The sequence below is a fragment of the Halichoerus grypus genome, chromosome 1, assembly GCF_964656455.1.
Source record: "Halichoerus grypus chromosome 1, mHalGry1.hap1.1, whole genome shotgun sequence".
Lineage (NCBI taxonomy): Eukaryota > Metazoa > Chordata > Mammalia > Carnivora > Phocidae > Halichoerus > Halichoerus grypus.
The window spans coordinates 204,137,197-204,161,325 of NC_135712.1; the positions used below are offsets into that span (position 1 = coordinate 204,137,197).

A 24,129-nucleotide genomic window follows, 5' to 3' on the forward strand; every position below is an offset into this window, starting at 1 on the left:
AACCCAGTCTGAGCAGGAACTGCACGCAAACACCTTTCAGGCACTTTTTATTTTGCACGGCTTCTGGGGCACCTGGGGCACCTCCCGTCCCAGACCCGTGGCTGTGTGTCTGAGGAGTGAGCCAAGCCTGAGAGAGGGGGAGCCCAACTCCGGAGATCCCCAGGCTGTCACTGTCGACCAGCAGGAATGTCCAACCCCAGGCCTTGCCCTCCCTGCCTGTGAGTGGTCCTGAGTCTCGGCTCCTGTTGGCCACACAGAGCGGGCAGTATGCTGAGGGTCGCCTCCTCTGGCCTCCCGAGTCCGGGGCATGGGGACAGAAGAGTGATGGCCACATTCAAGTCTCCCTGGGATGTGAGGTCTGTGGTGCTGCACGTGGACGCTGCCGCCCACCTTGTGCCCTGACTCCAGCCACCAGCCTGGATTCCCAGAGAGGCTCCAACACTCCTTCAGATGCATGCCAGCCGGGCAAGAGGATGCGTCCGAGACACACCTGGGGCAGTCAGAGGCCCCAAGGGCCCAAATCCCGTGTGCAAGGCCCCGGCCCTCAGACCGTGGGCCCCAGGCCGTCCTCAGTGCGGGTCTGAGCCCCCGACATGCGGCGGCCGTGCACGCTTTGCTCTGAAGGCTCAAGTCCGGGTTATAAGGGAGATGCAGGACGTTAATATAAAAGTTTGTACATACAAGTATAAAAAACAATTTGGTCTCTTGTTAAGGCTGTTACAGTTTAAAGTTATGTAAACCACGCACAAAGAAACAGTTACCATATAAAACAAAAAGGGAGGTGGGAGATGCCAGATGCCAGGCCGCCCACCATGATTTGGTGCTCTGGGTGGGCGCATCTACGTGGTGTGGGGGCTCAGCAAGGGCGGCCGGGCCTTGGCTGGCCTCTCCCTGCTTGGACTCTGCACTTGGGGCTGGCGCCCACCTCACATTGTCTTGGAGCTTTTCATTCGGGATCCTTCTCAGCCAAACGCTGGCTCTGCAGCTCAGTGCCCAGCTCTGGCACGGGCTGGTCCTCAGACTCGCGGGGACTCTGCACCGCGGGCCCTCAGCCGTTGGCCTGGCCCGAGGTGGGGGGCAGGCAGTAGGTCGGGGGGTCTGAGTACCTCCGCTTGGCCCCCGGAGGCCGGTCGTCCTCGTCCAGGGGCTCCCGCGTGCCCTGCACGGGCCGGTGAGCGCTGGGTGTGATATACACAGAGTGTACCTGGTCCGGGCGGCGGGCAGGCGGCTCTCGGCGCCTCACTGGGGCAGCGGCCTCCGGGGCACCCGGTGCCCGGCCGGGGAGGTGGGAGGGCAGGCCGGGCGGGAGCTTGATGTTGGCTGTGGGCATGATGGGGGTCCGCCGGGGGGTCTTCACTCTGACCGTCACGAAGGACGACGGCCTTCGTCGTGGAGGGGCGGCTGCCACGGGGAGGGGGCTCAGGGCGGGCGCGCCGGGGCTGGGGAGAACAGGCGCGGGGGGCCCTTTTGAGAGACAGACGGCAGGGTTACTGCAGCTTCGGGGCCAGTAGACGGACCCTTGCCCCAGGGCCGGCCGGTGGTGGAGGACACGGGAAGGAGCAAAGCAGACACTGCCTTAATACTGACCTTCTGAGGCCCCCCGCCCGGCCCGCTCTTCCAACAGGCTCTCAGTGCTGGCCGACGTTTCTGAGTCCAGGTTTTCCTCGTCGGAGCCCCGAGGGTCCAGCTCCGGCAGCCGGTAGGTGATGTCCTCCCTGGGGGGGGGACGGGGTTGTGGTGTCCAAGGCTGTTCCCAAGGTGAAAGACCACCCAACAAGAGTGCCAGGCCAGCAGGGTACAGAACAGGCCTTCCTGGTCCTGGATGGGAGTCCCTGCCCTCAGCACCCCCAGCACCCATCTCCAAATCACACCTGGCCCAGAGACACTCCGGGGAGGATGGTGTCAGGCTGCTGAGGGAAGCCATCCATCTGGCCCTATACTGAGCTAGTGACAGGCTCCTGCCTCAGGGCCTTTGCAAGTGTTGGTCCCTCTGCCCGAGTGCTCTACCCTGTTCCTAAGATGAGGGAGGCCAAGTGGCCCAGGTCACACCTGTCCTCCTGGTATAATTAAAAAAAAAAAAAAAATTATTTGACAGAGAGAGAGAGCACAGGCAGAGGGAGCGGCAGGCTCCCTGCAGAGCAGGGAGCCCGATGTGGGGCTCGATCCCAGAACCCTGGGATCATGACCTGAGCCAAAGGCAGCCGCTTAACCGACTGAGGCACCCAGGCACCCCCTGTCCTGGCATAATGTTAGTGGCGTCCCTACACACTCACGTCTTGACTGGGTGACAGATTAATTGGTCACACTAGGTAAAACCATCCTGAAGACAAAGTTTGGGCATTACCCCTCTGCTGCCCCATTTTCCCTGTGGACCACCATGGCTCCTGGGGGCCGAGTGGGGGTTTAAACAGAGCCCTAGGCTGCCTTTGAGGTCAGCAGCCCCCCATGAGGTAGGTAGCAGACGACGGGAATGGGCCTAGCCTGTCAGCATCCTCTAACAGCCGGGTCTGCTACGCAGAGGGGCCTGGGGATGGGGGCCGGATGGCAGAGCCGAGGGCAGGAAGGGGACAGAGACACTTGCTTCTCCTCCTTGATGGACTGGATCCGCTCAATGAGGATCTCCTTCTCGCGGTCCTCGTCGCCGCTGGGGACTTCCTCTTCTGGAAGCACCCCCAGCTCCTCCGGGCCGCCAGCACTGCTTGCCCGGGCCTTAGGGCTCTTGTTCTACGACAGAGAAGCGGCAGGTGTGGCTGGCCCCTCTGGGAGGGTGGGGCCGGTGCTCCCAGGAGGGGAGAGGGTGCTGTGAACAGCTCGGGGAGATAAGGTTAGTTCTGATGTGGAAGGGTGGGCTTAGTGAGGCTGCTCCAGGGATCATGTGGGGACCGAGTGGCTGGTGCTTGGCTGATTAGTCATCCTCAGCGCAGGTGGTCAGCAGGCAGTGGGCCTCCCCCAGCATGCACTTCCAGAAGGTTAGGACATGCTCAGTCTATCCTATGAGACCACGGGCACAAGGGGAACCCAGCATGCACCACACCCGGAGACATGCAGGGCGGCCCGCGGAATGTGTACATACCAGGACCCCCTCATAGGGAGACGAAAACCCCAGTTTGAGAGGCCATGGCTGGGGAAGAGACGAACAGAGGGTGACCATACAGGGGCCATGACCACCACATGGGCACAAGTCATGGGCACCGAGCCACATCGGACTGCAGGGACAAGGACAGGGTCCTCCCGTGGAAGCCCAGGACCTGCCCCCCTAAGTCCCCACCCCCACTGCGGGGCCACTTCTGCAGTGGGGACTTTTCCCTGTAGAAGGGGCAGAAGGATGACCTGAACCATCACCGAGTGGATGACAGGTCCCACGCTGCCCTTCGAGGGGCAGTCGGCGTGAGGCTGAGCGAGGAAGGTGGTCATTTAGCTGATATGGGGGAACTGGCCCTCAACCATGCACCCTTGGCTGGCCAAGGGCGTGCAAGGGGTGGAAAGGTGAGACCCCTCCCCCGCTCCCAAGCCTTGCCCACCGGCCACTCCCACCCTGCCTGCTCACAGTGTTCTGTCGCAGGAGGGAGAGCCTTCGGAAGGCAATGCTCTCCGCAGCTTCCAGCTGGTTGATCTCCTCCATCTTCACCTTGTACTTCCTCATCTGTTCCTTGATGAGCATCTCCACGCAGCTGTGGAGAAGGTGACCCAGTGTGACTGCCCGCAGGATGGCCAGCGTCAGGGCCTGGCGTCCAGAGGGCACTGGCCAGAGACTGGGGCCCGGGGGCCGAGACGGAGAGCCCGGGACCAGACAGGGCCACAGACGCAGCCGTGGCCTGTGGCTTCCATCTCCGTGGCAGCGTGCTGTGGGACCTCGTGCGGCTCACTCCACCTTTCTGAGCCTGAGGCCCCGTCTCCACAAGCCTCCCGGTTTGAAGGAGGAAGCACAGCACCGTGGACCGAAGTGAGCCAGCCCCTCCCAGTCCCCCTGCAGGGCGGGGACCGCCCCGCCGCACACGGAAGCCTAGGGGCCCGCAGGAGCGCCGTGAGCGGTAAGCATGGGGGGCAGGCCCCTCAGCCCCGACAGAGAGGCAGTCACAACTCAGGGTTTTCCATCATCACAACCACACAAGAAAAAAGGGAGCAAAGAAAGTGCCAGAAGAGGCTGGAAGAAAATCTGTCAACACCACGTGGCTACGCAGGTATGTCAGGGCCACACAAGAAACCACCTAAGGTGACAGGTTCTTATTTTTACAGCTTGGAAGCCTGAACAGAGTCCTCTTAGTCCCTGACGTCAGACGACTTCCGAGCTCATTTGAAGAACTCTGAAAACTTCTGAAGACGGTGCAGGGGGCAGAAGAGACCCCCAGACAGCTGCTTCTTTCCTGACAGCTTTCGCTGCTACCAGAGGCCAAGGACGTCAGGACGCTGGGCCCCCCGTCTGCCCCTTGCCCTGCAACTGGAGAAGGCTTTCTCCTTTCCTCTGCGTTCTTTAGCCTCAAAAGCACTTGGCAGGGATGCCCTAGCTGCTGGAGGAGACGTAATGCGGGGGGCGAGGGGGGGGGCTGGCGCCCAGCACTCACGTGGTGACCTTGAGGACGTCCTTCATGCTGGTCAGCGGGTCCGAGTTGTCGGGGCAGCGCAGAAGGCAGGGTGCGAAGATGATGGCCAGGGCGCTGGGCGACATGCGGTTCACGTCCTCAAGCAGGGCCACCCTGCGTGGGGAGCGGCAGTTAGGGGCGGCCAGGGAGCCCCCGGACCCGAGGCCCGAGCCTTGCGGTTGCCTCGGGGAAGGGGCCTGGAGGTGAGACGGGGGTGGAACCACCAGAGGAGGCCGGCCCGGGGCACACCGTGGCGGGGCTCTTGATGGGGATCCCCCCCCACCCCACAGAGAGCAGACGGCAGGCACTTGCTTGACAAGGTGGAAGATGAGCCGCTCCAGCGAGTTGTGGTTGGCCTCAGGCAGGTGCTCCAGGACGGCGTAGATGGCACCCAGCTGCTCCTGCTTCTCTGGCAGCTCTGGGGGGGGCCCAGGGCATCAGCTCCCTGTAGGCCTGGCCCTGACACGTCCCCGGGGGCAGGGGCGGGGGTGGGGGGGGGGCTGGGACAGGCGTGTGGCAAGGTGCAGGGCCACGGAGGGGTGCACCTGCTCCAGGCCAGCTGCTCGGAGCCCTGAGGTTCCTCGGCCGTGCCTCCCCGCCTGGCCACCGCGTGTGGTGCCAGCCCCGACCGTGGCCACCCGCCGCTGCTGCGGTGGGACTCACCCACGGCTCGGAGGAAGTCGCCGTACTGGGCGAAGGTCATGAGGGGCTCAGGCAGCTCTCGAAGCCACTGCTTGAGCACTCCGGTGATGGCATGGATGGGGAAGTTCTCCAGCTTGACGGCTGCGGGGTCTGCGGGCAGGCCGGGCGGGGGCTGGTGAGCGCAGGCAGGACCCCCCCCGCCACGAGCCCCCCCACCCGACACCCACCTGTCTGCAGTGCCTGTCGTAGCTCCCGTGTGCGGTTGGCAGCGCCTGACTTGCGGTAGAGACCCTCGGTGTACAGGCCGTGCATCTCCACATGTTCCAGAAGCTTCTCCAGCACGATGGGCACCGAGGCCTTGTCACTGGTCAGGCTGTCCACGCACACGCCAAAGTGGCCTGGCTCGGCACCTGGCTCGCTCTGCAACACCAGAGGTGGGGGTCAGGCCTCCCGTGTGGGCTCCCTCCCTCCCCGCAGGCGGCTGGGGGCGCCCGGCTGGGGAGGGGGGCTTGCTGGCCGCTGGGCTCCGTCAGGCCTGAGAGCAGCCACAGCTCCCTCAGGGGAGTTGGTCCTGCTCCTGCTGCAGCCCCAGCACTTGGGACCCGGCCTCCCTTGTGCAGAGCTGGAGGCTTCCCTCCACCTGGAGAAGGGAGGAGCAGGGCTGGGGGGTCTGAGATGCACACATAAGCCCAGCCCTGCCTCGGGGGACCTCAAGGGGCTCTGCTGACAGAACTGGGGGGTGCTCTGCTCTGGACCGGCCCCTCCTGTCGGCTCCCTGCTCCTACCTGACACCCAACCTTGGCCTCGCACCAAGCACACCCTCTCCTCCCCATCGCTTGGGATGGCCTCCCCCAGGTCTTCTGGAAAGTTCCGGGCCCTGGGGGGTGCTCACCTTGCTCCCGCATGTGTAGGAACAATAGGTCTGAATCTTGTGTACACACTTCTTGTGGCAGGTCATCTTGCACACTAGGAGGTCATGGGGGGGGGGTCACAGATGGTGCACAAGGGCCCCACGTTCCCACCAACTGGCTTCTGTTTTTTTTTTTTTAAGATTTTATTTATTTATTTATTTGACAGAGAGAGAGAGAGAGCGAGAGCAGGAACACAAGCAGCGGGAGTGGGAGAGGGAGAAGCAGGCTTCCTGCCGAGCAGGGAGCCCGATGTGGGACTCGATCCCAGGACCCTGGGATCATGACCTGAGCTGAAGGCAGACGCTTAACGACTGAGCCACCCAGGCGCCCCTCCACTAACGGGCTTCTAAACTTGAGACATATGAATTTCTACCCCAATTCCCAGGCAAGGAAGCCATGTGGGTAGACGTTCACAGCTGGTGACTGTCAGTGGCCTCAGAGTCTGGCCAATGGGACAGGAACAGGGGTTTGGGGAGTCATGCTTGAGAGAGAAAGCTAGCTGAGACCAAAAAGGAGGGGGCATCCAGTGTCCTTGTCTCAGGGCGGTGACAAGTGCCCGAGTATTTGTGATGGACACGGTGGGGATACACAGGGACTGAAGAGACAGCACACCCTGGGCGGAAGAGAGACAGGCCCGGCCGATCGTGGCAGGGACACACAACCGCCAGAGACCTGACTGACCGCGCCCAGGGCCAGACCCTCCTGCCCGCTGGGTGGGCCCAGGCTGCGTCTGTGTCCCAGGGTTCCTCTGGGGCAGACTGGCTTTGCCTACCCCATGGGGGAGGGACTCCGGGGGTCTAGGGAGGTGTTGGCAGATCAGGCAGCAGGAACAGTGTGCACGTAAGCTGGGAGGGAGGACACGGGGTAACCTGCCGAGGTGGGCATGTGGATTGCAGGCGGCAGAGGTGGCGGGGGGGCCTCAGGGCCGGCTGAGAATCGGCATCTGCCCCAGGGTGACAGTGGGAGGACTGAGTGGGTGAGGCGTGGCCAGGGCAGTGTTCCAGAAAGATCCACCCCGTGGCTCGAGTGGAGGCCCTGGTGCACACTGAGGGGTTGGGGACGTGGTGCGGGAGGAGGGGGTGTCGTGGAGCATCAGGGGGCATGGTGGGAGGGCCAGGAGCACTCACCGCTGCAGAGCAGGGCCTTGTCCATGAGCCAGATGTAGGAGAGGCACTGCTCACACGACTGCGGGATGCTCACCTGGTAGCTGACGAACACGTGCCCATTGTGCTGCTGGACCTGGGGGGCCGCGGGGGAGGGCGCTGAGCGGCCAGGGCAGACCCCCCCGCGCTCTCACTGCGAGGCTGCCCAGCCTGAATGGGCCGAGGTTCACGTTCACGAGCAGGGCTCCCTAGGGCTGGGCGGGAAAACACGCTCCCACATGCGCACGCGCAAATACTCACAGCGCGATCCTGCTTCCGCTTCTTCTTCTGAGCTTTGCTCTGCTGTGAGGGAGCGCACAGGCGAAGTCTGTGAGGGCCCTGGGGGCACCTCCGCCTCCCGCCGCCCACCCCCCCACTGGTGGTCCCTGAAGCGGCACCACCAACCTTGGGCGGCTCGAAGTCATTCTTGGTGTGCCCGCGGGTGAACTCGTCGAGCAGCGACTGGAAAAGGTTGAGGACCAGGTTGGTGTCCTTTTCCCCTCGCTCGGCCGCCAGGTTGTTCACGACAATCTGGTAGTTCTCCATCAGGTCCTTGTAGCCGACGTGGATCTTCCCGTTCTGCGGGGATGCAGGCATGACCCTCGTGGGACAGACAGATTGGGGGGGCGGAGAGGGCATGGGGGGTCCCCACAGGGGCCCTCCCCAGGGCTGGGGACTGCACTTACGGGGACAGAGTACATGGTTTTGAGGTTGCTCCTGAACTTCTCGGTGGCTTCGATGAATAAGCTCTCGATGGGAGTCTTCTGAGAACGCAGGTCGTTTATCTGGAGAAGGAGAGAGAGATGCCCTGACTTGGAGTTACCTCCGAGACTTGGCATCTGACTGCTTGCTGCTCTGGTCTGTCCCAAGTCCTTCCCTGGCTCCTCTGGGATCCCAGGAAAAAAAAAATCCAGGCCCTCTGGCTAATCCTGGTCTTTCCAATCCCTTCAGCCCAGGTTTAAACTAAACACCCAACATTTGGGGCTGGATCACACTAGGGGTGTTGAACAGCACCCCTGGCCCCCACCCACCAGTTGCCAGCAGCACTCCCCAGTCATGACAGCCAAAAATGTCTGCAGATGTAGCCAACGGTCCCCTGGGACACAATCATCCCTGGGGCCCCTCCTGCCACCACACACAGGCGCTTAACCCTGAGCCATGCCCCAAATGCATGCCATGGTGACCGATTCACCTCCACTGTATACACTAAGTGCTCAGTCAGCATCTGCCCTGAGACCCAATGTGTTTTGTAAAAGTGTATTCTAAACAAAATAAGTTCATGGTCAGGGCTGAGCCACAGCGAGTCACCCAGTGGGATGCACGTGTGTCCAGCGCCCACCTGGCTCCAGGCACTTCCGTTTCCTCCAGTGTGAGAGAAAGTGGGGCAATCATCCCCAGGGGTGCTGGGAGACAACACACCAAGTGTCTTCAAGCAGCAGATTCTGAACTTCCTGGGCAGGTACTGCCGGATCAAATGCATCCGCCTGGTGCCCAAGCTGCACGCACTAGGTGCAGGAGAGGACGCTGGGCCAGGCCACAACCCCTTGCCTGAGGCCCTTGGGACAGGAGTGTCCCAGAATCAGGCAGTCCAGGTGTAACACTGTTCCACAAGTTCTGGGCAGGCCCTGTAATCAGACCCACTGCCTTTTTTTTTTTTTTTAAGTAAGCTGTATGCCCAACAAAGGACTTGAACTCATGACCCTGAGATCAAGAGTCACATGCTCTACCGACGAGCCAGCCAGGCGCCCCAAGACTCACCGCCTTTTCACACGAAATGTAAACATCCACGGTGAGCAACATGAACGTATCCTACAAATGTTCTCCCGTGAGTCCAGGTGGAATTTTGCAGTGAAGTTTGGGAATAAGCGTCTGGTTTCTGCAACGTTCTGTGTTGGAACTGTGCCCCTGGACGTTCTGTTCCTGGCACACTAAGGGCTGTACTGTGGCAGCTCTGGAGTGCCGGGTGGTGACAACCCTTCTGGGGAGGCCCCGGCCTGACCCTGCGTGTCCCCCCAACCCCGTAGTTGCTCCTCGACGATGACCCACCTTGTTGAGCAGGAACTCATCCAGGTACTTGAGCTCGTTGGCATTGGTGATCTTGCGGAACACTGACTCTCGCCACTTCTCCGACACTGTGATTTTGCCGATCTTGAGGTTTCGGTTCTTCTTCCCTTTGCCTCCTGGCTCCTTGGCGTGCTTCTCGCCTGCTGGGTGGCGGTGCTGGTGGCTGGAGGCTGGAGGGAGAAGGAGCAGCTGGTGAGGTGGGGTCCGGGGGAGGCAGGGTCCCACACGCAAAGAACCAGGACCCTGCCCTGTTGCAAGCTGGGGTCTGCAGTCAGAAAGCACCCTGGGGTTGGGGGGCGGTATCCGGGACCAGCCCTGAAGCCCTGTGCCCCGTACACATCCCCGGGGACCCTGGCAGCTCTGCCCTCCATCTCTGAGGCTGCCAGCGACCAACCTTCTAGATTTTTTTTGGTGGTGGCAGCTTCCAGCACGGTGAGCCCTGGTGCTGTGTTCTCTGTTTCCTCTACCCCCTCCAAGCTGGATTTTTTATCCTTATTCTTATGCAAGAAAAGTCTTTTAAAAGTGGATCTGCAGGAGAAAGTAAGGGGTTTCATTTAAGCCTCAGGAAGCGACAATGGAAACAAGGCTGAAGGAAAGGTCATCTTACTATAAAGAGAAAAATCACCCTTTGCTTGGTTATCCACGGAAAGAGATGCTACTAAAAATGAAATTGATTTGTGGGAACTGACAGGGGAGTCAGGTGAAAAAACAAGACGCAGAGCAGACATCACAGCGTGACCCCATTTTCATATGAAAAAAAAAAAAAGAAACAAAACTACCCTCTGCCCCCTTACGTTGTGTTTATGGGCCCGAGTTTTAGGAAAGAAAATCAGAAGGAACGGATGCCCAATCAGGCACCGAATGGTGGGCCCCCCAAATGATGTGTCTGTGTGCTCATGCTCAGGACCTGTGAGTGTGATCTTATTTGGGAAAAGGGTCTTTGCAGATGTGACTAAGTACTATGCGTCATGCTCTGAATGAATGTCTCCCCTCAAATTTGTATGCTGAAGTCATACCCCCCCATGGGATGGTATTAGGGGGGTGATTAGGTCATGAGGGGGGGAGCCCCCTTGCCCTGCCTGCCACGTGGCGCCCCAGGGAAAAGACACCATCCGTGAACCAGGAAGTGGCCCCCACCACATACTGCATCTGCTGGTGCCTTGACCTTGAACTTCCAGCCCCCAGAAGATATGTCTAGAGTTTAAGCCACTTAGTCTGTGGTGGTTTTGTTACAGCAGCCTCAAGATGAGGTCATCTTGGATTACCCAGGTGGGCCTTACATCCAGGGACCAGCATCCTTATGAGAGAGAAAGAGAGAACACAGAGGAAAGAGGAAGGTCATGTGAAGATGCAGATGGGGACGAGGGTGATGCGGCCACAAGCCCAGGGTGCCCGGAGCCCCCAGGAACTGGAAGAGGCAAGGAGTGCCCTTCCCTAGAGCCTTCCGGGGTGGGGGTGGGGGGCGCCCTGCCAACACCCTGATTTCAGACTCCTGGCCGCCAGGACTGTGAGAAGTGAATTCCGGTTGTTGGAACTCCTGCTCTGAGTGCTTCGTCTTGGGGGTGGGGTGTCCCTGAAGCAGCGAGCACTCTGCAAGCCTGTTCCGGACCTTCCTCAGCCTCCTGTCCCTGTGTTAGGATCAAAGCCCCCCGTCCCGTGGCTCATCCTCTGCGCTCTGCGATGGGACCATCTGGAGCACTTCTGCAGGGGTTTTCTAGAGCCAGAGCTTTGGCCCAGTTTCTTCTATCCACAGACCCGGGAGGGGTCGTGGAGGTAGGGGGAGCCGGGAGCTGGTTCTGATGCCATAAAAAGTCAAATGGAAACCGTCTACCTGTGGACCCAGAGGAGGTGACCCAGATTGGCTCTAGGCTGCAGTGGGAATCATGACGCCGGCACGCGCCCCCACCGGCACGTGAGGTCACAACCTGGGCGCCGTGAGGGACCACTCATCCTAGACTGGGTAAACACCTGCCCGACTGTGCTTCGTAAATGCCATCAGTCTAGGAGACCAGACTGCCCTGAGATGGGGGGCCCCTGGCAGGGCCCCTGGGCATCCTCTGGTGGTGACCTGAGCCACCTCCAAAGCTCACACTTACTTAGAGTCGGCCTGGTGGCCTGGGGACAGCCCGGAATCTGAGCTGACAGACGTGTCACCTGACTTCTTCTTCTGAACGGCCGGCTTCTTGGTGCTGGGCTCCCCGTCCACGGTTTCTAAAGAAGGCTGCAAGGGAACAAGGCTGGGTAAGCAAAGGCAGGCGGGACTCGCTGGAGGGAAAGCTGCATTTTGGGCAGAGCTGGGGCAGCCAGGGTGGGAGCTGCAGCCTGAAGCTTTACCTGCATCTTGGTCTGGGATGGGGACGGGAGGAGCTTGGAGACGTCGCTCGTGGACAAGGAAATGCGTCTCTCCCTGCGAGATCACAGAAACGTGGCTTTTATTTACAAGGGCAAGTTAGGAGACCTTTTTGGTTGTCCTGAGTTGGGTGGGAGGGGCTCGGGCATCTGGTGGGTGGAGAGCAGGGATGGTGGTCCACACTCCACGGTGCATGGGTCAGCGCACCCCAGAGAACGAGCCGGCCACAGGTGCCGACGTGCCAGGCCAAGAAAGCCCAGCCTGGCAGAAGGCCTGCACCTTCTTCTAGCTCTTCGTCCCTCTGGCCAAGCAGGCCTCTGGGAGGAGGGGCTGGGGACTCGGGGTCACCGGTATGTAGCTAACCAAGGGTCAGGTAGAGTGGATCAAGAGCTGAGCCCCGTCTTCAGCTCCTGGGTGAAGGTAATCACCCCTATTCTCTGATGAGGACACGGAGACCCAGGCAGACTGGGAAGTGGGATGTTGCCCCGAGAGGCTGCCTCCCACAAAGCCAGGGGATTTCTATGTGAACATAGCTCATTATGGGGCAGGAAGAGGACTCAGGATCCCAGCTGGCCCCAGGCTCCGTGGCTCCTGGCAGATGCCAAATCTTCACGTTCCCCTGCCCCTCCTTCCTCGGGGCTCCCACACACCTGGCCTTGGCTGTCAGGCAGGTACAGAGCCACTCACACGTTTCTGGGACACGTGGCACTGCCCAGGGCCTGCTGCCAGGGCTCCGCCCAACCCAGCCTGGCAGCCACGGTGTTCAGACAAGGGAGGGCCCGGGGCTTACTCTGTGGGCGTGAGAGCGGCCCCCACGGCCCTGTGCCGCTCGCTGAGGTCCAGGGACTGGCTCAGCATGGCGCTCGAACTGGCGGCCATCAGTTTCCTGCCCCGCCACAGCTCCACGGCGCTGGCCAGCCGCTCAGAGTCTGCGTCCCGGTACCGCTGGATCTGGGTGGAGCCTCCCGGGCTCTCAGACCTGTCCTCTGCCCTCGGGTCGCCCCCGAGCTTGCTCTTGTCCTTAGGAGTCTCGGGGGTGGTGCTGGGGGCGGGCACACTGACCCTACTGTCCAAGGCTAGGCTGGTTGGCCGTTCCACGTGGCCAGGCGGTGGCTCCCCGCCCTGCAGCGTCTTCAGGGTTTCTCCAGAGAGCTGGCTGGCCGGCGCCCCCTGCAGTGGCTCCTCAGGCGGCTTCTTAGAAGCATTCTCTGTCTCTGTCCCCGTGTCTGAAGGGGTTTCATCTTCTCTGGTCTCCTTTCTGTCTTCGGGGAGGCTCTCCTCTTGCTCTAGCACAGTCCTTCCAGAAGGCTCTCTGAGGGCCATCTCTTCCTTACAGGACTGTATGTGTTTGTTTTGGAGCTTCACGTGCTCCAGCCCTCTCTGCCGCCGTGACTCACGCTTCTCCCGGCTGCTGGGCACTTTCTCGTGACTTTCAGCTGCATTTTTCTGGGGTGGGAGAGCCTTCTCTGGGCTGGGGACCTCCTTCTCTGGTTGGGAGCTCTCTGCCAGGGGCTCCTCGCTTGGCCACACCTCGGGTTCCAACGCCAAATGCTCCCCATCCTCCGATGGTTCTGGGTCCTGCCTGGGCAGCTGCTCCTGCTCGGCCGCCTGGCCTGGCCCGCCCTCTGCTGTTTCCACCCTCAGGGCTTGCTGGGCTTCCCTCTCCTCTCCAGCCTTCTGCTTCTCTGCGACCATCCGGCTGAAGCTGGCGTGAGAAGAGTAAAGGGGCTGGGTTCAGGAATAAAAGTGCACGCCATCTCCAGAATCCACCCAAGGCGTCAGGGACTCCCGTGCCACCCACAGGCTGGCGGCCAGGCTTTGCCCCTGCCAAGTGGGGTAACCCTGGCCCTCAGAGATGCTTCTGGAAAGGCAGAAACGCCTCAGCTAGGAAAGGGAGATACAGGAGGTGGACCCTTATTGTCACGGCTGCCTCTGCCCTGGGTCTCCCTGTTGTGAGAGGGATCTGTCAAAACACCCCTGAATTCCTTTGGGGTCCCTGGCTGGGTGGATGCTTGAGCTTCCTATATAAGCATGGGGTGAGGGGAACCCACCATGGGCTGGTCTTCACAACCTGAACCCTCCACCTCTGAAGCCAGGTGTTTCATCAATGGGCCCAGGGTAGGTGGGTACAGTGAGGGGGGTCCCTGGCGGAGACCAAGTCCCGCCAACAGTGACCTCGGTCTTCGTCTACAGGTGTTGCCCACCAGCCCTGGAGCATCTCTCTGGGGCTGCGTGTGCCCGGACGGCCGTATTTTTGACAGCCCCTCCCAGCTTCCCTGCATCTAGAATGATGTCCTGGGGGCTCCCCTGGCCGGGAGGTATCTCAGGTAGCTCTCGGGTGAGTGGGATGTTCGGGGCTGGGCTGGGGGGCGGGGGGTTGGGGGAGGGATGGGAGGTGGGGCCTTGCTCTGCTCACCTCTTGCGCTGAAGGTGACCCCGGCAGAGGCTCTGCAGGCGGATGATGCTCTGTCTACGGCGCTGGTAGGCCACCCGTTGCCGGTAGCCCCTCCACGCGGCCTGGAGGTACACAGCGGCCTGTGTCCTCTCCAGGGCCCGTCGGACGTGGTAGGACCGCCAGCAGGCCTGGGGGTGGAGTGAGCGTTCAGGGCCTGGGCATGTGTGACCCCGGCTGCCCCTGTCCCTGGCCCTGCAGGGTCCCCGCGGTACCTGGATGGTGATGGCTGCCTGCCTCATTTGCAGAAAGTGCCGGCGTTCCAGCACCATCCGGAACCAGCTCTGCAGGAGCAGGATCTTCCGCACGACCTCCCGGTGCAGCGTCTCCTGCAGGGCTTGGCGCTCTGTCTCCTTCAGGAAAACCTGGTGGGGCGTGGGCACAGGAGGGGTCAGCGCAGCCCCCAGAATCCCTGTGCCCCGTAAGTGCATGAGGCAGAGCTGGTATGCTGACTGACCCGACCAAGGGGAGGTTTTCTGAATATATTGAGAGAATTCTCGTAACATGAAGTTAACCATCGTTAACACAAACAAATCAGGGGCATTTGGTACGTTCACAACATTGTGCAAATATCACTACCATTGAGCTCCAGAACATTTCCATCACCCCGAAGAGAGACCCCATCCCCGTGAGCAGTCACTCCCCCTCCCCTCTCTCCCTCCAGCCCCTGGTAACTGTGATCTGCTTTCTATGGATTTGCCTGTTCTGGAAGCCTCAAACACACGGGATCACACACTATGTAGGCTTTTGTGTCCGGCTTCTCTCACTCATCATGTTTTCAAGGTTCACCCATGTCATAGCGTGTAGCAGGGCCGTATAGTAATTCATCATACGAATGGCCCACAGTTTTGGAATCCATTCATCAGCTGATGGACCGCATGGGCTGCTTCTACCTTCTGCCTATTGTGACTAGTGTCGCTATGGACACGCGCATATAAGGATCTGTTTAAACACCTCGTTTCCAGTTCTTTTGGGTCCATACCCACGAACGGAATTGCTGGGTCACGTGGTAACTAGAGGATTAGCTTGTTGGAAAAGGGGACTTTTCACATCAGATGAAGCCCTAACGGGAGCTGCCCTTAGCCCTTGTTGGACGAGGACAGCGGCTGGTGCCCCAATAGTAAGAAGCAACCAGCACGTACCTAGAGCTAGCTGATAGACGGTGTCCGAAAGGAACACCAGGGAAAGAAGCCTTCTGCCAGACACCAAAAGCTAGCAACTGGCTCCTGAACACCCTGCAGGAACCCTAGGCCATGTGTGAGGACGCGGGAAACGGGAGTGATGCCTGAGTCCTGCCCCTTAAATGCACCCCTTTGCCTTCTGGGAAGAAAGAACGTGCTAGGCCCCAAGAAAGACACTTTCTCAGCAAAGCCCCTTGTCTCTCAGCATGTGGCCCGGGACTTCGGGCCATGGGAGGACCCTATGTGTGGCGGGAGGTGGGGTGCGGGTTTGTGGCCCCCGAAGGGTGGGAGCCCTGACCTTGGTCTTCCCGATCTGGTAGTTCCTCTTGTCCACGTCCATCTTTTCCAACAGGGCAGAAATGACCTCCCTGCAGGGCTGGGTGTTCTTGGGCAGCAGCACCTGGAACTGCTCTGTGAAATCCTGTGTGATTTTGGCCAAGAGAAGAGAATCTCTGAGTGTTTCTGCCACCAGCAAGGATACGGCGCTCCAGTGATTCCCTGGTCGAGCCAAGTTTCCAAAGCTGGAATGGTGCTACTGACAAAGCTAGAATCTCAGACTCTCTGACACAGCTTCAAGCTTCAGAAAGACCACCACACACATAGAGCACTGGGTCTTCAGTCACTTGGGGAGTGGCTCTTAAGGGCCTCCCAGGGCTGGCATTGTTGGGGGGTGGCCAGGAAACAGGGCTGCCTTCGGGGGGCTCACGGTCTCTGGCTCATTAGAGAGTTGAATCAGAGCTGGGGATACACAGCTTTTAAGTAAACAGATCAAATTTTTAAGAACGAAGTGTTAGTAAAATACACTGGCATTTCCTCCCATTTCTGTGATTCTGCTTTTCCTATTTATACAGGCTCAGAGAGACGCTATTTCCATTCTGTGGATGAGAAAAAGGGAGGCATGCCATGATGAAGCCATGTCCCCGAGGCCATATGGGTACAGCTGGATTGGGGACAAGGTGCCACCACCTCTGGCTTCAGGCCCAGTGCTGACTCCCGTGCTCACACCAGGGATGCCAGCTCATGGCATGAGCCAGAGGTTCTCAGGCCAGGCTGGTTTACCACCAGGGACGCGGGGTGATGTCCAGACACATCCAGGGTTCTCCCAACTTGGGAGGGCTGGGTGCTCCTGGCATCGAGACCAGGGATGCTGCTCAACGTCCCATAATGCACAAGGCGGCCCCCACCAAAAGAATGACCAGGTGGCCCCAGGGTCAATGGTGCTGCCATTGAGAAACTGCTCTAGCAGCTTTGTCTTCACTAATTTGAGGTCACCAAAGATCCTTTGCGTTTCTAAAAACCCCAGGGAGCCAGAACCGCTTGCTGCTGGTTGGAGGAATAGAAGAGATGGGTATAAAAGCATCTGTCACGGAAGATGCTCAACAGAGGGCAGAGCTGTGTGGGGATCTGCTCATGTAACTCCCTCTTCCCAGCTTGGCTTGACACCTCTGTATCCTTCTAGGCTTGGCCTGGGCCCAGCCACCTCCTCTGAGGACACTTGCTCCCGGCAACCCCCCCCCGACGACAGAGAATAATCTGGTATAAACGCCAACAGTGCCAGGGTGGAGAAGCCTTGGCATCAAGTGACCCCCTGGGTTCGTGTTCCAGAGAAGCACTCGCTCTGACAGCAGGAGGTGGCTGGCCCCCTGCCCCGTCACGACAGCCACGCACGTGCCGCCTACCTGGAACGTGTACTTGGCGCTGTAGCCCGACCTCCGGATCCGCACTGTCTCCAGCATGCCCGTGTAGCGCAGCTGCTGCAGCACCAGCTCGTCGTCGAAACACAGCTCTTTCTGAAACGGGGTGTGGGCGGTCAGGACACGTGCCTGCTGCTGGACAGCAAAGCGTCAGCGGCCGGGGACGGGGAGCTATGGGACAAGGTCCTGTAGGATTCCGGACACAGGCAGGGTCGGGGAGCACAGGCGGGCCCCAGCTGGTCGGGACTGTCCCCAGCATGGCAGCTGTGGCCACCCGGAGGATCCATATTTCCTGGCTCCAGACATTCTTTTTGGATTAAAGAGGTAGGGCTGCTCAGCAGTGGTGCTTAAGGTATTTCTCTCTTCTGGAAAAGCTGGCATCTGCTCTGCTCTATTCCCTGGTGTCTGGGACACACGTGCCATTTCTTACTGGTTAATTTAAGATGATGTGCTGCAAAGAGTTAGTTCTTAAGAGCTCCAATCAAAACCGGTGCTGAGCTCATACCCTGTGCCAGGCCCTGGGGTAAATACTAGGGATTCAGCCAAGAGAAGAATATAAGGTCTGGAGGTGGAAGCCAGGTACATATGTGAATGGGGCGGATACTACCAGGGCCCCCTGGGAAGGGTCCAACAGGTGAGGGGACCCTGGACTGAGTCCTGAGGAAGGAATGGGCAGGTAACAGCCAGGTGAAGGCCCAAAGGAGGACTCCGGGTCCTTGCCCAGGAGGAGAGAAGCCACAGAACCTGGTAGGGAGAAGCTGGGCTCTGGATGTTGACAGAGCATCCCAGGAGCAGGAGAAAGGGAAATGGGAAGAGTAGAGGCAAAAGGGGTAGGCCCAGATCCTAACGGTTCTAGCAAAGTCCCCAAGGGGACAGAATGGCCAATGGACCCATGGGGCAAAGGAAACCTGGCAGGGAGGGCTGAGCCCCCACTGGGGCCCCCACTGGTGCTCCATGAGTCTTCCCAGAAATTTTCAGATCAAACGAACAGCAGGCTCTATGCTTCTGCCGTATGACCTCAGCCCCTCCCTTCTGGCACATTTTCTGCACTGGCCGATTTGGAGATGTACTGAAGAGCATGTTTGACCTGTCCCTCCTAGGGCTTCGCTACGTTCCAGATGATGTCCTTGCTCTTGGCGGGCCACCTGGCTGCCCTCACTGCTTCCTGCGAAACCCCCTCCACCTCAGGCTGGCCATTTCCGGTTCCTGGAACCTGTGTGAACACTTGGTTCCTTGAGACCTTGGCCTTCACCTCCCCAAGACATGGGAGCTACTCACCTTCTCGGCATTGGAGCGGATGCAGCGGATAAAGAAAGGCTCCGCCTTCCCCAGTGCCTCCAAGAGCTTGTTAAGGGATGTCTGGGGAAAGAGGGAGAGGTCTTGAGCTGGCAAGCCGCTCAGTGGGAGGGGACCCAGGTCACTCGCTGGCATCAGCACTGATACAGGACATGGGAAGCCGTAGCTGGACATTCTGACTAGAGGCTGCACTACCCCTGGGAGCCCCAGAGAGAGCCACAGGGTCCCCAGAGTTAACAGCTGTCCTCTTCCCAGGGTCTCCCAGCTCTTTGTCTCAGTGGGAATGTTGGGGGAGGGTTGGTGGGGCCAGATAAACTCCTTCTGGGGATTTAAAATGCCAGTCAGCCTCAGAAAGAAGCACAGATGCTGTGATTTTGGTCTTTGGCCTGCTGTTAACAAAAAGGATTTGCAGGGGGCACCTGGGTGGCTCAGTTGGTTAAGCGTCTGCCTTCGGCTCAGGTCATGATCCCAGGGTCCTGGGATTGAGCCCCGCATTGGGCTCCCTGCTTGGCGGGGAGCCTGCTTCCCCCTCTCCCTGCCTCTCTGCCTACTTGTGCTATCTCTCTGTCAAATAAATAAATAAAATCTTTTTTTTTTTTTTTTTTAAGATTTTATTTATTTGACAAAGAGAGACAGAGAGAAAGAGGGAACACAAGCAGGGGGAGTGGGAGAGGGAGAAGCAGGCTTCCCATGGAGCAGGGAGCCCGATGCGGGGCTCGATCCCCTGGGATCATGACCTGAGCCGAAGGCAGACGCTTAACGACTGAGCCACCCAGACGCCCCAATAAATAAAATCTTTTAAAAACAAACAAACAAACAAAACCAAAAAGGATTTGCAGGAGCTCCCAGGTGAGGGGATTACAAAAAAAGTCAAGGTGGGCACAAAAGACTCGGACTGAGGAAAAGGGGAAAGGGAAAAAAGGTAATGGCAAGTAAGGGTCAGCAGCAGCCTTTTGGCCCCCTTAAAAAAAGTACCTTTGAGCTTCCTGGCAGCCAGGGAAAAAAAGGGAAACATGACCTCACAACACAGTTCGGTGGTCACCTTCAAGGGCTCACATTATTTTAACTCAATGGTTCACAACAGGGGTGATTTTGCCCCACCCACCAGAGCGTGTGGCAATGTCTGGAGACATTTTCGGTTGTCACAACCGGAGGATGCTACCATGTGTCCCATAACGCCCAGGATGGCCCCCGCCACGGAGGACGAGTCAGCCCCAAATGTCAAACAATGCCGAGGGCAGGAAGCACTAGAATAACCATTTGTTGGGTTTGCTATGGCCAGGTCACAAGAGCATCAGGCTGAGTTCGCCCACCCCCACCCCCGGCCTCTCTGGGCTGCCTACCTGGAACTGGGCGCTGATGCTAGGCGGCTTCTTTTTCTTGTGGAGGTGCAGCAGGGACTTGGTGGTGCGATCGTGAAGAGTCATGCTGATGATGAGCTTCAGGGACTTGGAGTCCAGCAGGTTCTAGGACAGACACATGGGGTCTGGCCTGCCCTCCTGGGGGGCCCAATGGGCACCGGGAGGCATCGTAGAGGCCCTGGAGCCAGAACTATGCTCCTGGGGGTGGCAGCTCTTAGGATCAGTCTCGGGACAGTGCTGCTGGAGGGCAGGGGGTGGTGGGCTTGGCAGGAGGCAGGGGCGGCCCTGGGGCTGAGTCTGCGTTGCGCCTCGCACATGGCACCAGCTCTGGGAGGACTGATTACGGCCTCTTTTGCAGCCCGATGGGCCGGAAGCCGAGAGCTCCAGAGGGCCACCTTCCTCCTGGACATGACTCTCCAGGGGTGCCAAGCCCCTGGCACTTCCGCATGAGCTTCTCCAGCGGATCCCCCCACGTTTGCCAACCCTTAGTATCAGCTCACAATAGGAACTAGCGCTGTCCTGTCTGTTGGCCAGACTGGGAGGTTTTTCTCCCTTTTGCACATTTCATAATCCAACTGCACGCTGTATGTGGAGACTAGACAGAGGCTGGGTGCACTTTACCGGAGGCCAGCTACTGGGGTCTTGGCTATTGACCACGCACGGTTGCCCCCTTCCTGGTGGGACTTCCCTGGCTGAAGGGCCTCCTCTCCCAGAAACGCCTGGGAGGTGCTGCATCCCGTTCTGCCCTCCGGAGGTGGCTGGTAGCTAAAGATCCCCAAAGTGGGGGGAGGACAGAAGGGTCCCATTGCCTCTGGGTGGGAAAAGCTCTTTGGTGCGGATCACACTCCGAGGCTCCCGTGGGAACAGGCCGAGTCCACCTCCTTGCTCAGTCCTCCCCCTGCCCCGGCCTGCTTTCCCACCTCTTCTTAGGTTCCTCCTGGGGCTCCCGTCAACATGCTTGTGCAAATAACCCCACCACATGCCCGGCTTCTGGGAAACCCCAAGACTGCTCCAAATCATTTCCATCAGGGAAATTATTTTTGGAGGGGAGTGGGGGGCAGGGGGCGATGGCGGGAAGAGGAGGGAACTAAAAAGCTGGAGATGTTAAAAGTACCTCCCTCCCCCCACCCCACCCCCTATTTTCCAGAAAGGGAGTTGAGTCAGGCGCTCTCAAGACAGGCAAAAAGCAAGGTGGCCTTGGGCCGTGTCGCGAATGTTTACCTTTGGAATGAGCTGCTTTTGTTTGATACCTTTACTTTTCCTGTCAAAATATTAAAAATGGTTTTGTGAACAGAAGGAACACAGTGTCTGGATCCGGGTTAGTTGAGCAAGCCGCGCCTCGCGGGTTAGAAGGAGCGAGAGCAGAGAAAGCAGAGTCAGGGCCCACAAGTGCAACGAGGCCGCCGCGCCGCCTCTCCGAGGCCCTGGTGGGCCCACCCGGTGCATGCGTGGGGTGCTTCTGCAACTGCGCGGGAGCTTCACTGCGCCAGCAGCCGCCCCCGAGGGGGCAGGTGCATCTGGCTTGGGGCCGTGGGTCATCGGCCGGGCAGAACGTGCGTCTGTGTGGGGCCAGCCACGGCGGAGCTGACAGGTCTCAAAAAATGACAGTGGACTGCCTCTCGTGGAGCTCGGGGGGACCCAGCACCATTCTGGCGCCTACCAGGTGTCCTGGCTCTATTCTCTACACGTTGGGAAATGTCAAGTAGGCCCACAGAGCCGCTTCAGGACCCCCTGGCAGGCCGCGAGGGGCTCTGCCCACACTGGGACCAAGGAAAAGACAAAGCCGATCTTTTGGGCAAGGGAGAGGGGTATGGTCCTCATTCTGACACTTTATGGAATCTTGCAAACAAAAAATTTTTTTAAGCTTGCAGCTTGGGGGCGCCCGGGTGGCTCAGTCGGTTAATTGGTTGCCTTCGGCTCAGGTCATGATCCCAGGGTCCTGGGATCGAGCCCCGTGTCAGGATCCCTGCTCAGCGGGGAGTCTGCTTCTCCCTCTCCCTCTGCCGCTCCCCCTGCTTGTGCTCTCTCTGTCAAATAAATAAATAAAATCTTAAAAAAAACAAACTTGCAGCTTGGCTCATTTTTAAAACCAGCTGAAGAAAGGCACCTGGGTGGCTCAATCTGTTAAGCGACCAACCCTTGGTTTCGGTTCAGGTCATGATCTCATGGGCTGTGAAATCAAGCCCCATGTCAGGCTCCGCACTCAGCGGTGAGTCTGCTTGGATTCTCTTCCTCTACCCCTCTCGTGTTTTCTCTTAAATAAATAAATAAAATCTTGAAAAAAAAAAAACAAAACAGCTGAGGAAATGGTGTCCCACAAATCAGCAAGATGCTTGGTTGTGAGGTTCTATGTGTATCATGTTCCATCTTAATCCACATGAGATAGAATAAGGCATAATAAAAATGAATTTGAAAACTGCTTCTCTTGTGGGCACAAGCTCTGAGTGGCGCCCCATCGGCTGAGGCTGCTACCCGCCTGGTGCTATATGCAAGTCATCACTCTTGCTTTGCAGACAGAGGCCGAAAGCTCAGAGCACCTCAGGCCACGTGGCAAGTGAGTGAGAGCGAGACCAGGTCCAAACCCGGTGTGTATGGCTTCTGGGCCCTCCCGCCCACATTCGCACTGCTGTCCAAACAAAGCAGGGCTGTGGATGTGTGTGAAATCAGACGCCCTCCTTCCTACAGCTTCTTTATAAGCTCATAGGGGCAAGGGGCAAGGGGCGGGGGAAAGCAAGCCTTGCTCTGCATGTTTGGGGACGGAAAAAGAGATGCTTTGTGGGAGGAGCGTTCCTGCGAAGCTGCGCGGGGCACTGGGGAGCTGGCAGGGATTTGGGCCATGGGGCAGACGCTGGGGCAGGAGTGTTATGAGGACCAGTTAGCAGAGGCTGGTGTAAGAATGGAACCACAAGACAGCACGTTTGCAGCGGCCAATTCAGCATGACGGGAAGCCCGCAGGCCGGGGTCCTGGGAGCCAGGGGGGCGGGGGGGGGGCAGGCGGTCGTTGCACTTGTTGCGGGGAGGGGGTGGGGAGGCGCCACAGCCTTGGGGGGACTCACGGGATGAAGGTGCGGGGTTTCTGGAGCCGACTGAGGGACTGGAGAAGCCTACGGGGATCCTCACCCTGCCAGGGCAATCCTTTGATGGTCTTGATGATTTGATCATGCAAATCGCTGAGGGGAGGGTGGGGGGGGGTGCAGTGACAGGGAGAAGACCGAGTTAGAGCAGCAGGCCCGCCACCTTGGGGTCCCCAGCACGGTCGGGACCATCCCCAGGCCACTGGAACCGAAACATGCAGCTGGGGAGTCTGCACGCTACTGTCTCTCTCCCGCCTGCACCGAGAAGGGGGTTCAGCCAAGAGCGGCCGGCCACCCCATGGAGGCTCCCCCTGCTCTGGGAGGGCCAGGCCTGTTTCAGGCCTGGTTTTGCAACCCGGCATCTCAGATCACTGAAAAAGGCCTCCTCTAGAACAGCCTTCTGGAATCTGTAACAAGCATCGAGGGCTACTGAAAAGAGGAGACCAGAGGGTGCCTGTGGGATGCAGCTCATCAGTTTTTCTGGTTGATTCTGGGGCCACATGTCAAACTCCTTGTCGGCTTCAAGAAAGGCCTCAGGAGGAATGATGGGAACTCACACCGTGGCCCTCCACCGGGGGCGATGCTACCCTCCAGGCGATGTCTGGAGACATTCGTCGTCGTCATGACTGGGTGGGGGGTGCTGCTGGCATCTGGTGGGTTGAGGCCAGGATGCTGCTCAACCCCTACAGGGCCAGGGACGGTCCCACCACAGAGGGGGAACCCGGCCCAGCGCTGAGGGTGGGGAACCCTAGTTGAAGGAGGGCTTTGCCCCAAAGAATTCAATCTCCTTCACTTCCTTTTGTTCGATCACCGCGGGTTCAGGGCTGAGCATACGTCCTAGGCCCAAACTTTGGCACCAATGCGTGAGAACAAGAATGGATCAGAGATGAAAATCAGATGCTCTGGAAGGGACTATTCATGAAGGATGTCTAGATGACAAATGTCCTTATGGGACTTCTAGAAACGAGGCAGCAGTGACTGCAGGGTGAGTCGGGAGGTTCTGGTATGTTCATTTCTTTTAAAAAATCCCTCATTCCAGTTATTTCAAGTACATGTTTAAGCTCTGGGCAGTTGGCCTGGAAAGACCCCGATCGGCAGCCCCTCGTCTGTGTTCCATGCACCATGCCCGAGGGCCTGGACAGCCGCACTTACCTCTGCTCCCTCGCCCTCCAGGGAGGCACAGAGCAAAGACAACAGAGGGGTCACATTTCACCTCCATACCCTGAGCGGTCAGCGCAGTGGCCAGAGCTCCGGACAAGGCCCATGGCCTCAGCCCATGCCCCCTAACCCAGCCAGATCTGGCTAGAGTGTCCCTAGCAGGCCCCAGGGTTCCCCGGCCTGGTGACTCCCACTCATGGCCCTGGACACCACGCTGAGCGCCT

At 59.1% G+C, this 24,129-nt stretch overlaps 1 protein-coding gene across 18 annotated transcripts in view; it reads right to left on the reverse strand.

The window, feature by feature from the left end:
- Nucleotides 1-30: 30 nt before the first annotated feature.
- Nucleotides 31-24,129, reverse strand: part of MYO9B (myosin IXB) — an 86,700-nt gene continuing 62,601 nt past the window's right edge. For 7 of the 18 annotated variants that reach the window (XM_078054000.1, XM_036095364.2, XM_078053958.1 and 4 more), the window contains 27 exons: nucleotides 22,730-22,843; nucleotides 20,895-20,934; nucleotides 19,656-19,778; nucleotides 18,295-18,375; nucleotides 17,002-17,112; nucleotides 15,621-15,743; nucleotides 14,357-14,506; nucleotides 14,106-14,272; nucleotides 12,480-13,394; nucleotides 11,674-11,746; nucleotides 11,436-11,560; nucleotides 9,734-9,867; nucleotides 9,322-9,509; nucleotides 7,962-8,060; nucleotides 7,681-7,854; nucleotides 7,537-7,578; nucleotides 7,261-7,372; nucleotides 6,115-6,188; nucleotides 5,450-5,642; nucleotides 5,244-5,372; nucleotides 4,893-4,998; nucleotides 4,563-4,694; nucleotides 3,548-3,671; nucleotides 3,074-3,121; nucleotides 2,582-2,724; nucleotides 1,588-1,715; nucleotides 31-1,464 (listed from right to left, as the gene is read on the reverse strand). In XM_078054000.1, the coding sequence (XP_077910126.1) occupies nucleotides 1,049-1,464; nucleotides 1,588-1,715; nucleotides 2,582-2,724; nucleotides 3,074-3,121; nucleotides 3,548-3,671; nucleotides 4,563-4,694; nucleotides 4,893-4,998; nucleotides 5,244-5,372; nucleotides 5,450-5,642; nucleotides 6,115-6,188; nucleotides 7,261-7,372; nucleotides 7,537-7,578; nucleotides 7,681-7,854; nucleotides 7,962-8,060; nucleotides 9,322-9,509; nucleotides 9,734-9,867; nucleotides 11,436-11,560; nucleotides 11,674-11,746; nucleotides 12,480-13,394; nucleotides 14,106-14,272; nucleotides 14,357-14,506; nucleotides 15,621-15,743; nucleotides 17,002-17,112; nucleotides 18,295-18,375; nucleotides 19,656-19,778; nucleotides 20,895-20,934; nucleotides 22,730-22,843 (4,264 nt within the window). In that variant the 3' untranslated portion in view covers nucleotides 31-1,048. Of the gene's footprint in view, nucleotides 1,465-1,587; nucleotides 1,716-2,577; nucleotides 2,725-3,073; nucleotides 3,122-3,547; nucleotides 3,672-4,562; nucleotides 4,695-4,892; nucleotides 4,999-5,243; nucleotides 5,373-5,449; nucleotides 5,643-5,668; nucleotides 5,863-6,114; nucleotides 6,189-7,260; nucleotides 7,373-7,536; nucleotides 7,579-7,680; nucleotides 7,855-7,961; nucleotides 8,061-9,321; nucleotides 9,510-9,733; nucleotides 9,868-11,435; nucleotides 11,561-11,673; nucleotides 11,747-12,479; nucleotides 13,395-14,105; nucleotides 14,273-14,356; nucleotides 14,507-15,620; nucleotides 15,744-17,001; nucleotides 17,113-18,294; nucleotides 18,376-19,655; nucleotides 19,779-20,894; nucleotides 20,935-22,729; nucleotides 22,844-23,899; nucleotides 23,915-24,129 lie in introns of those variants that run through there. The other 11 variants (XM_036095369.2, XM_078054003.1, XM_078053987.1 and 8 more) reach the window with 7 other exon arrangements.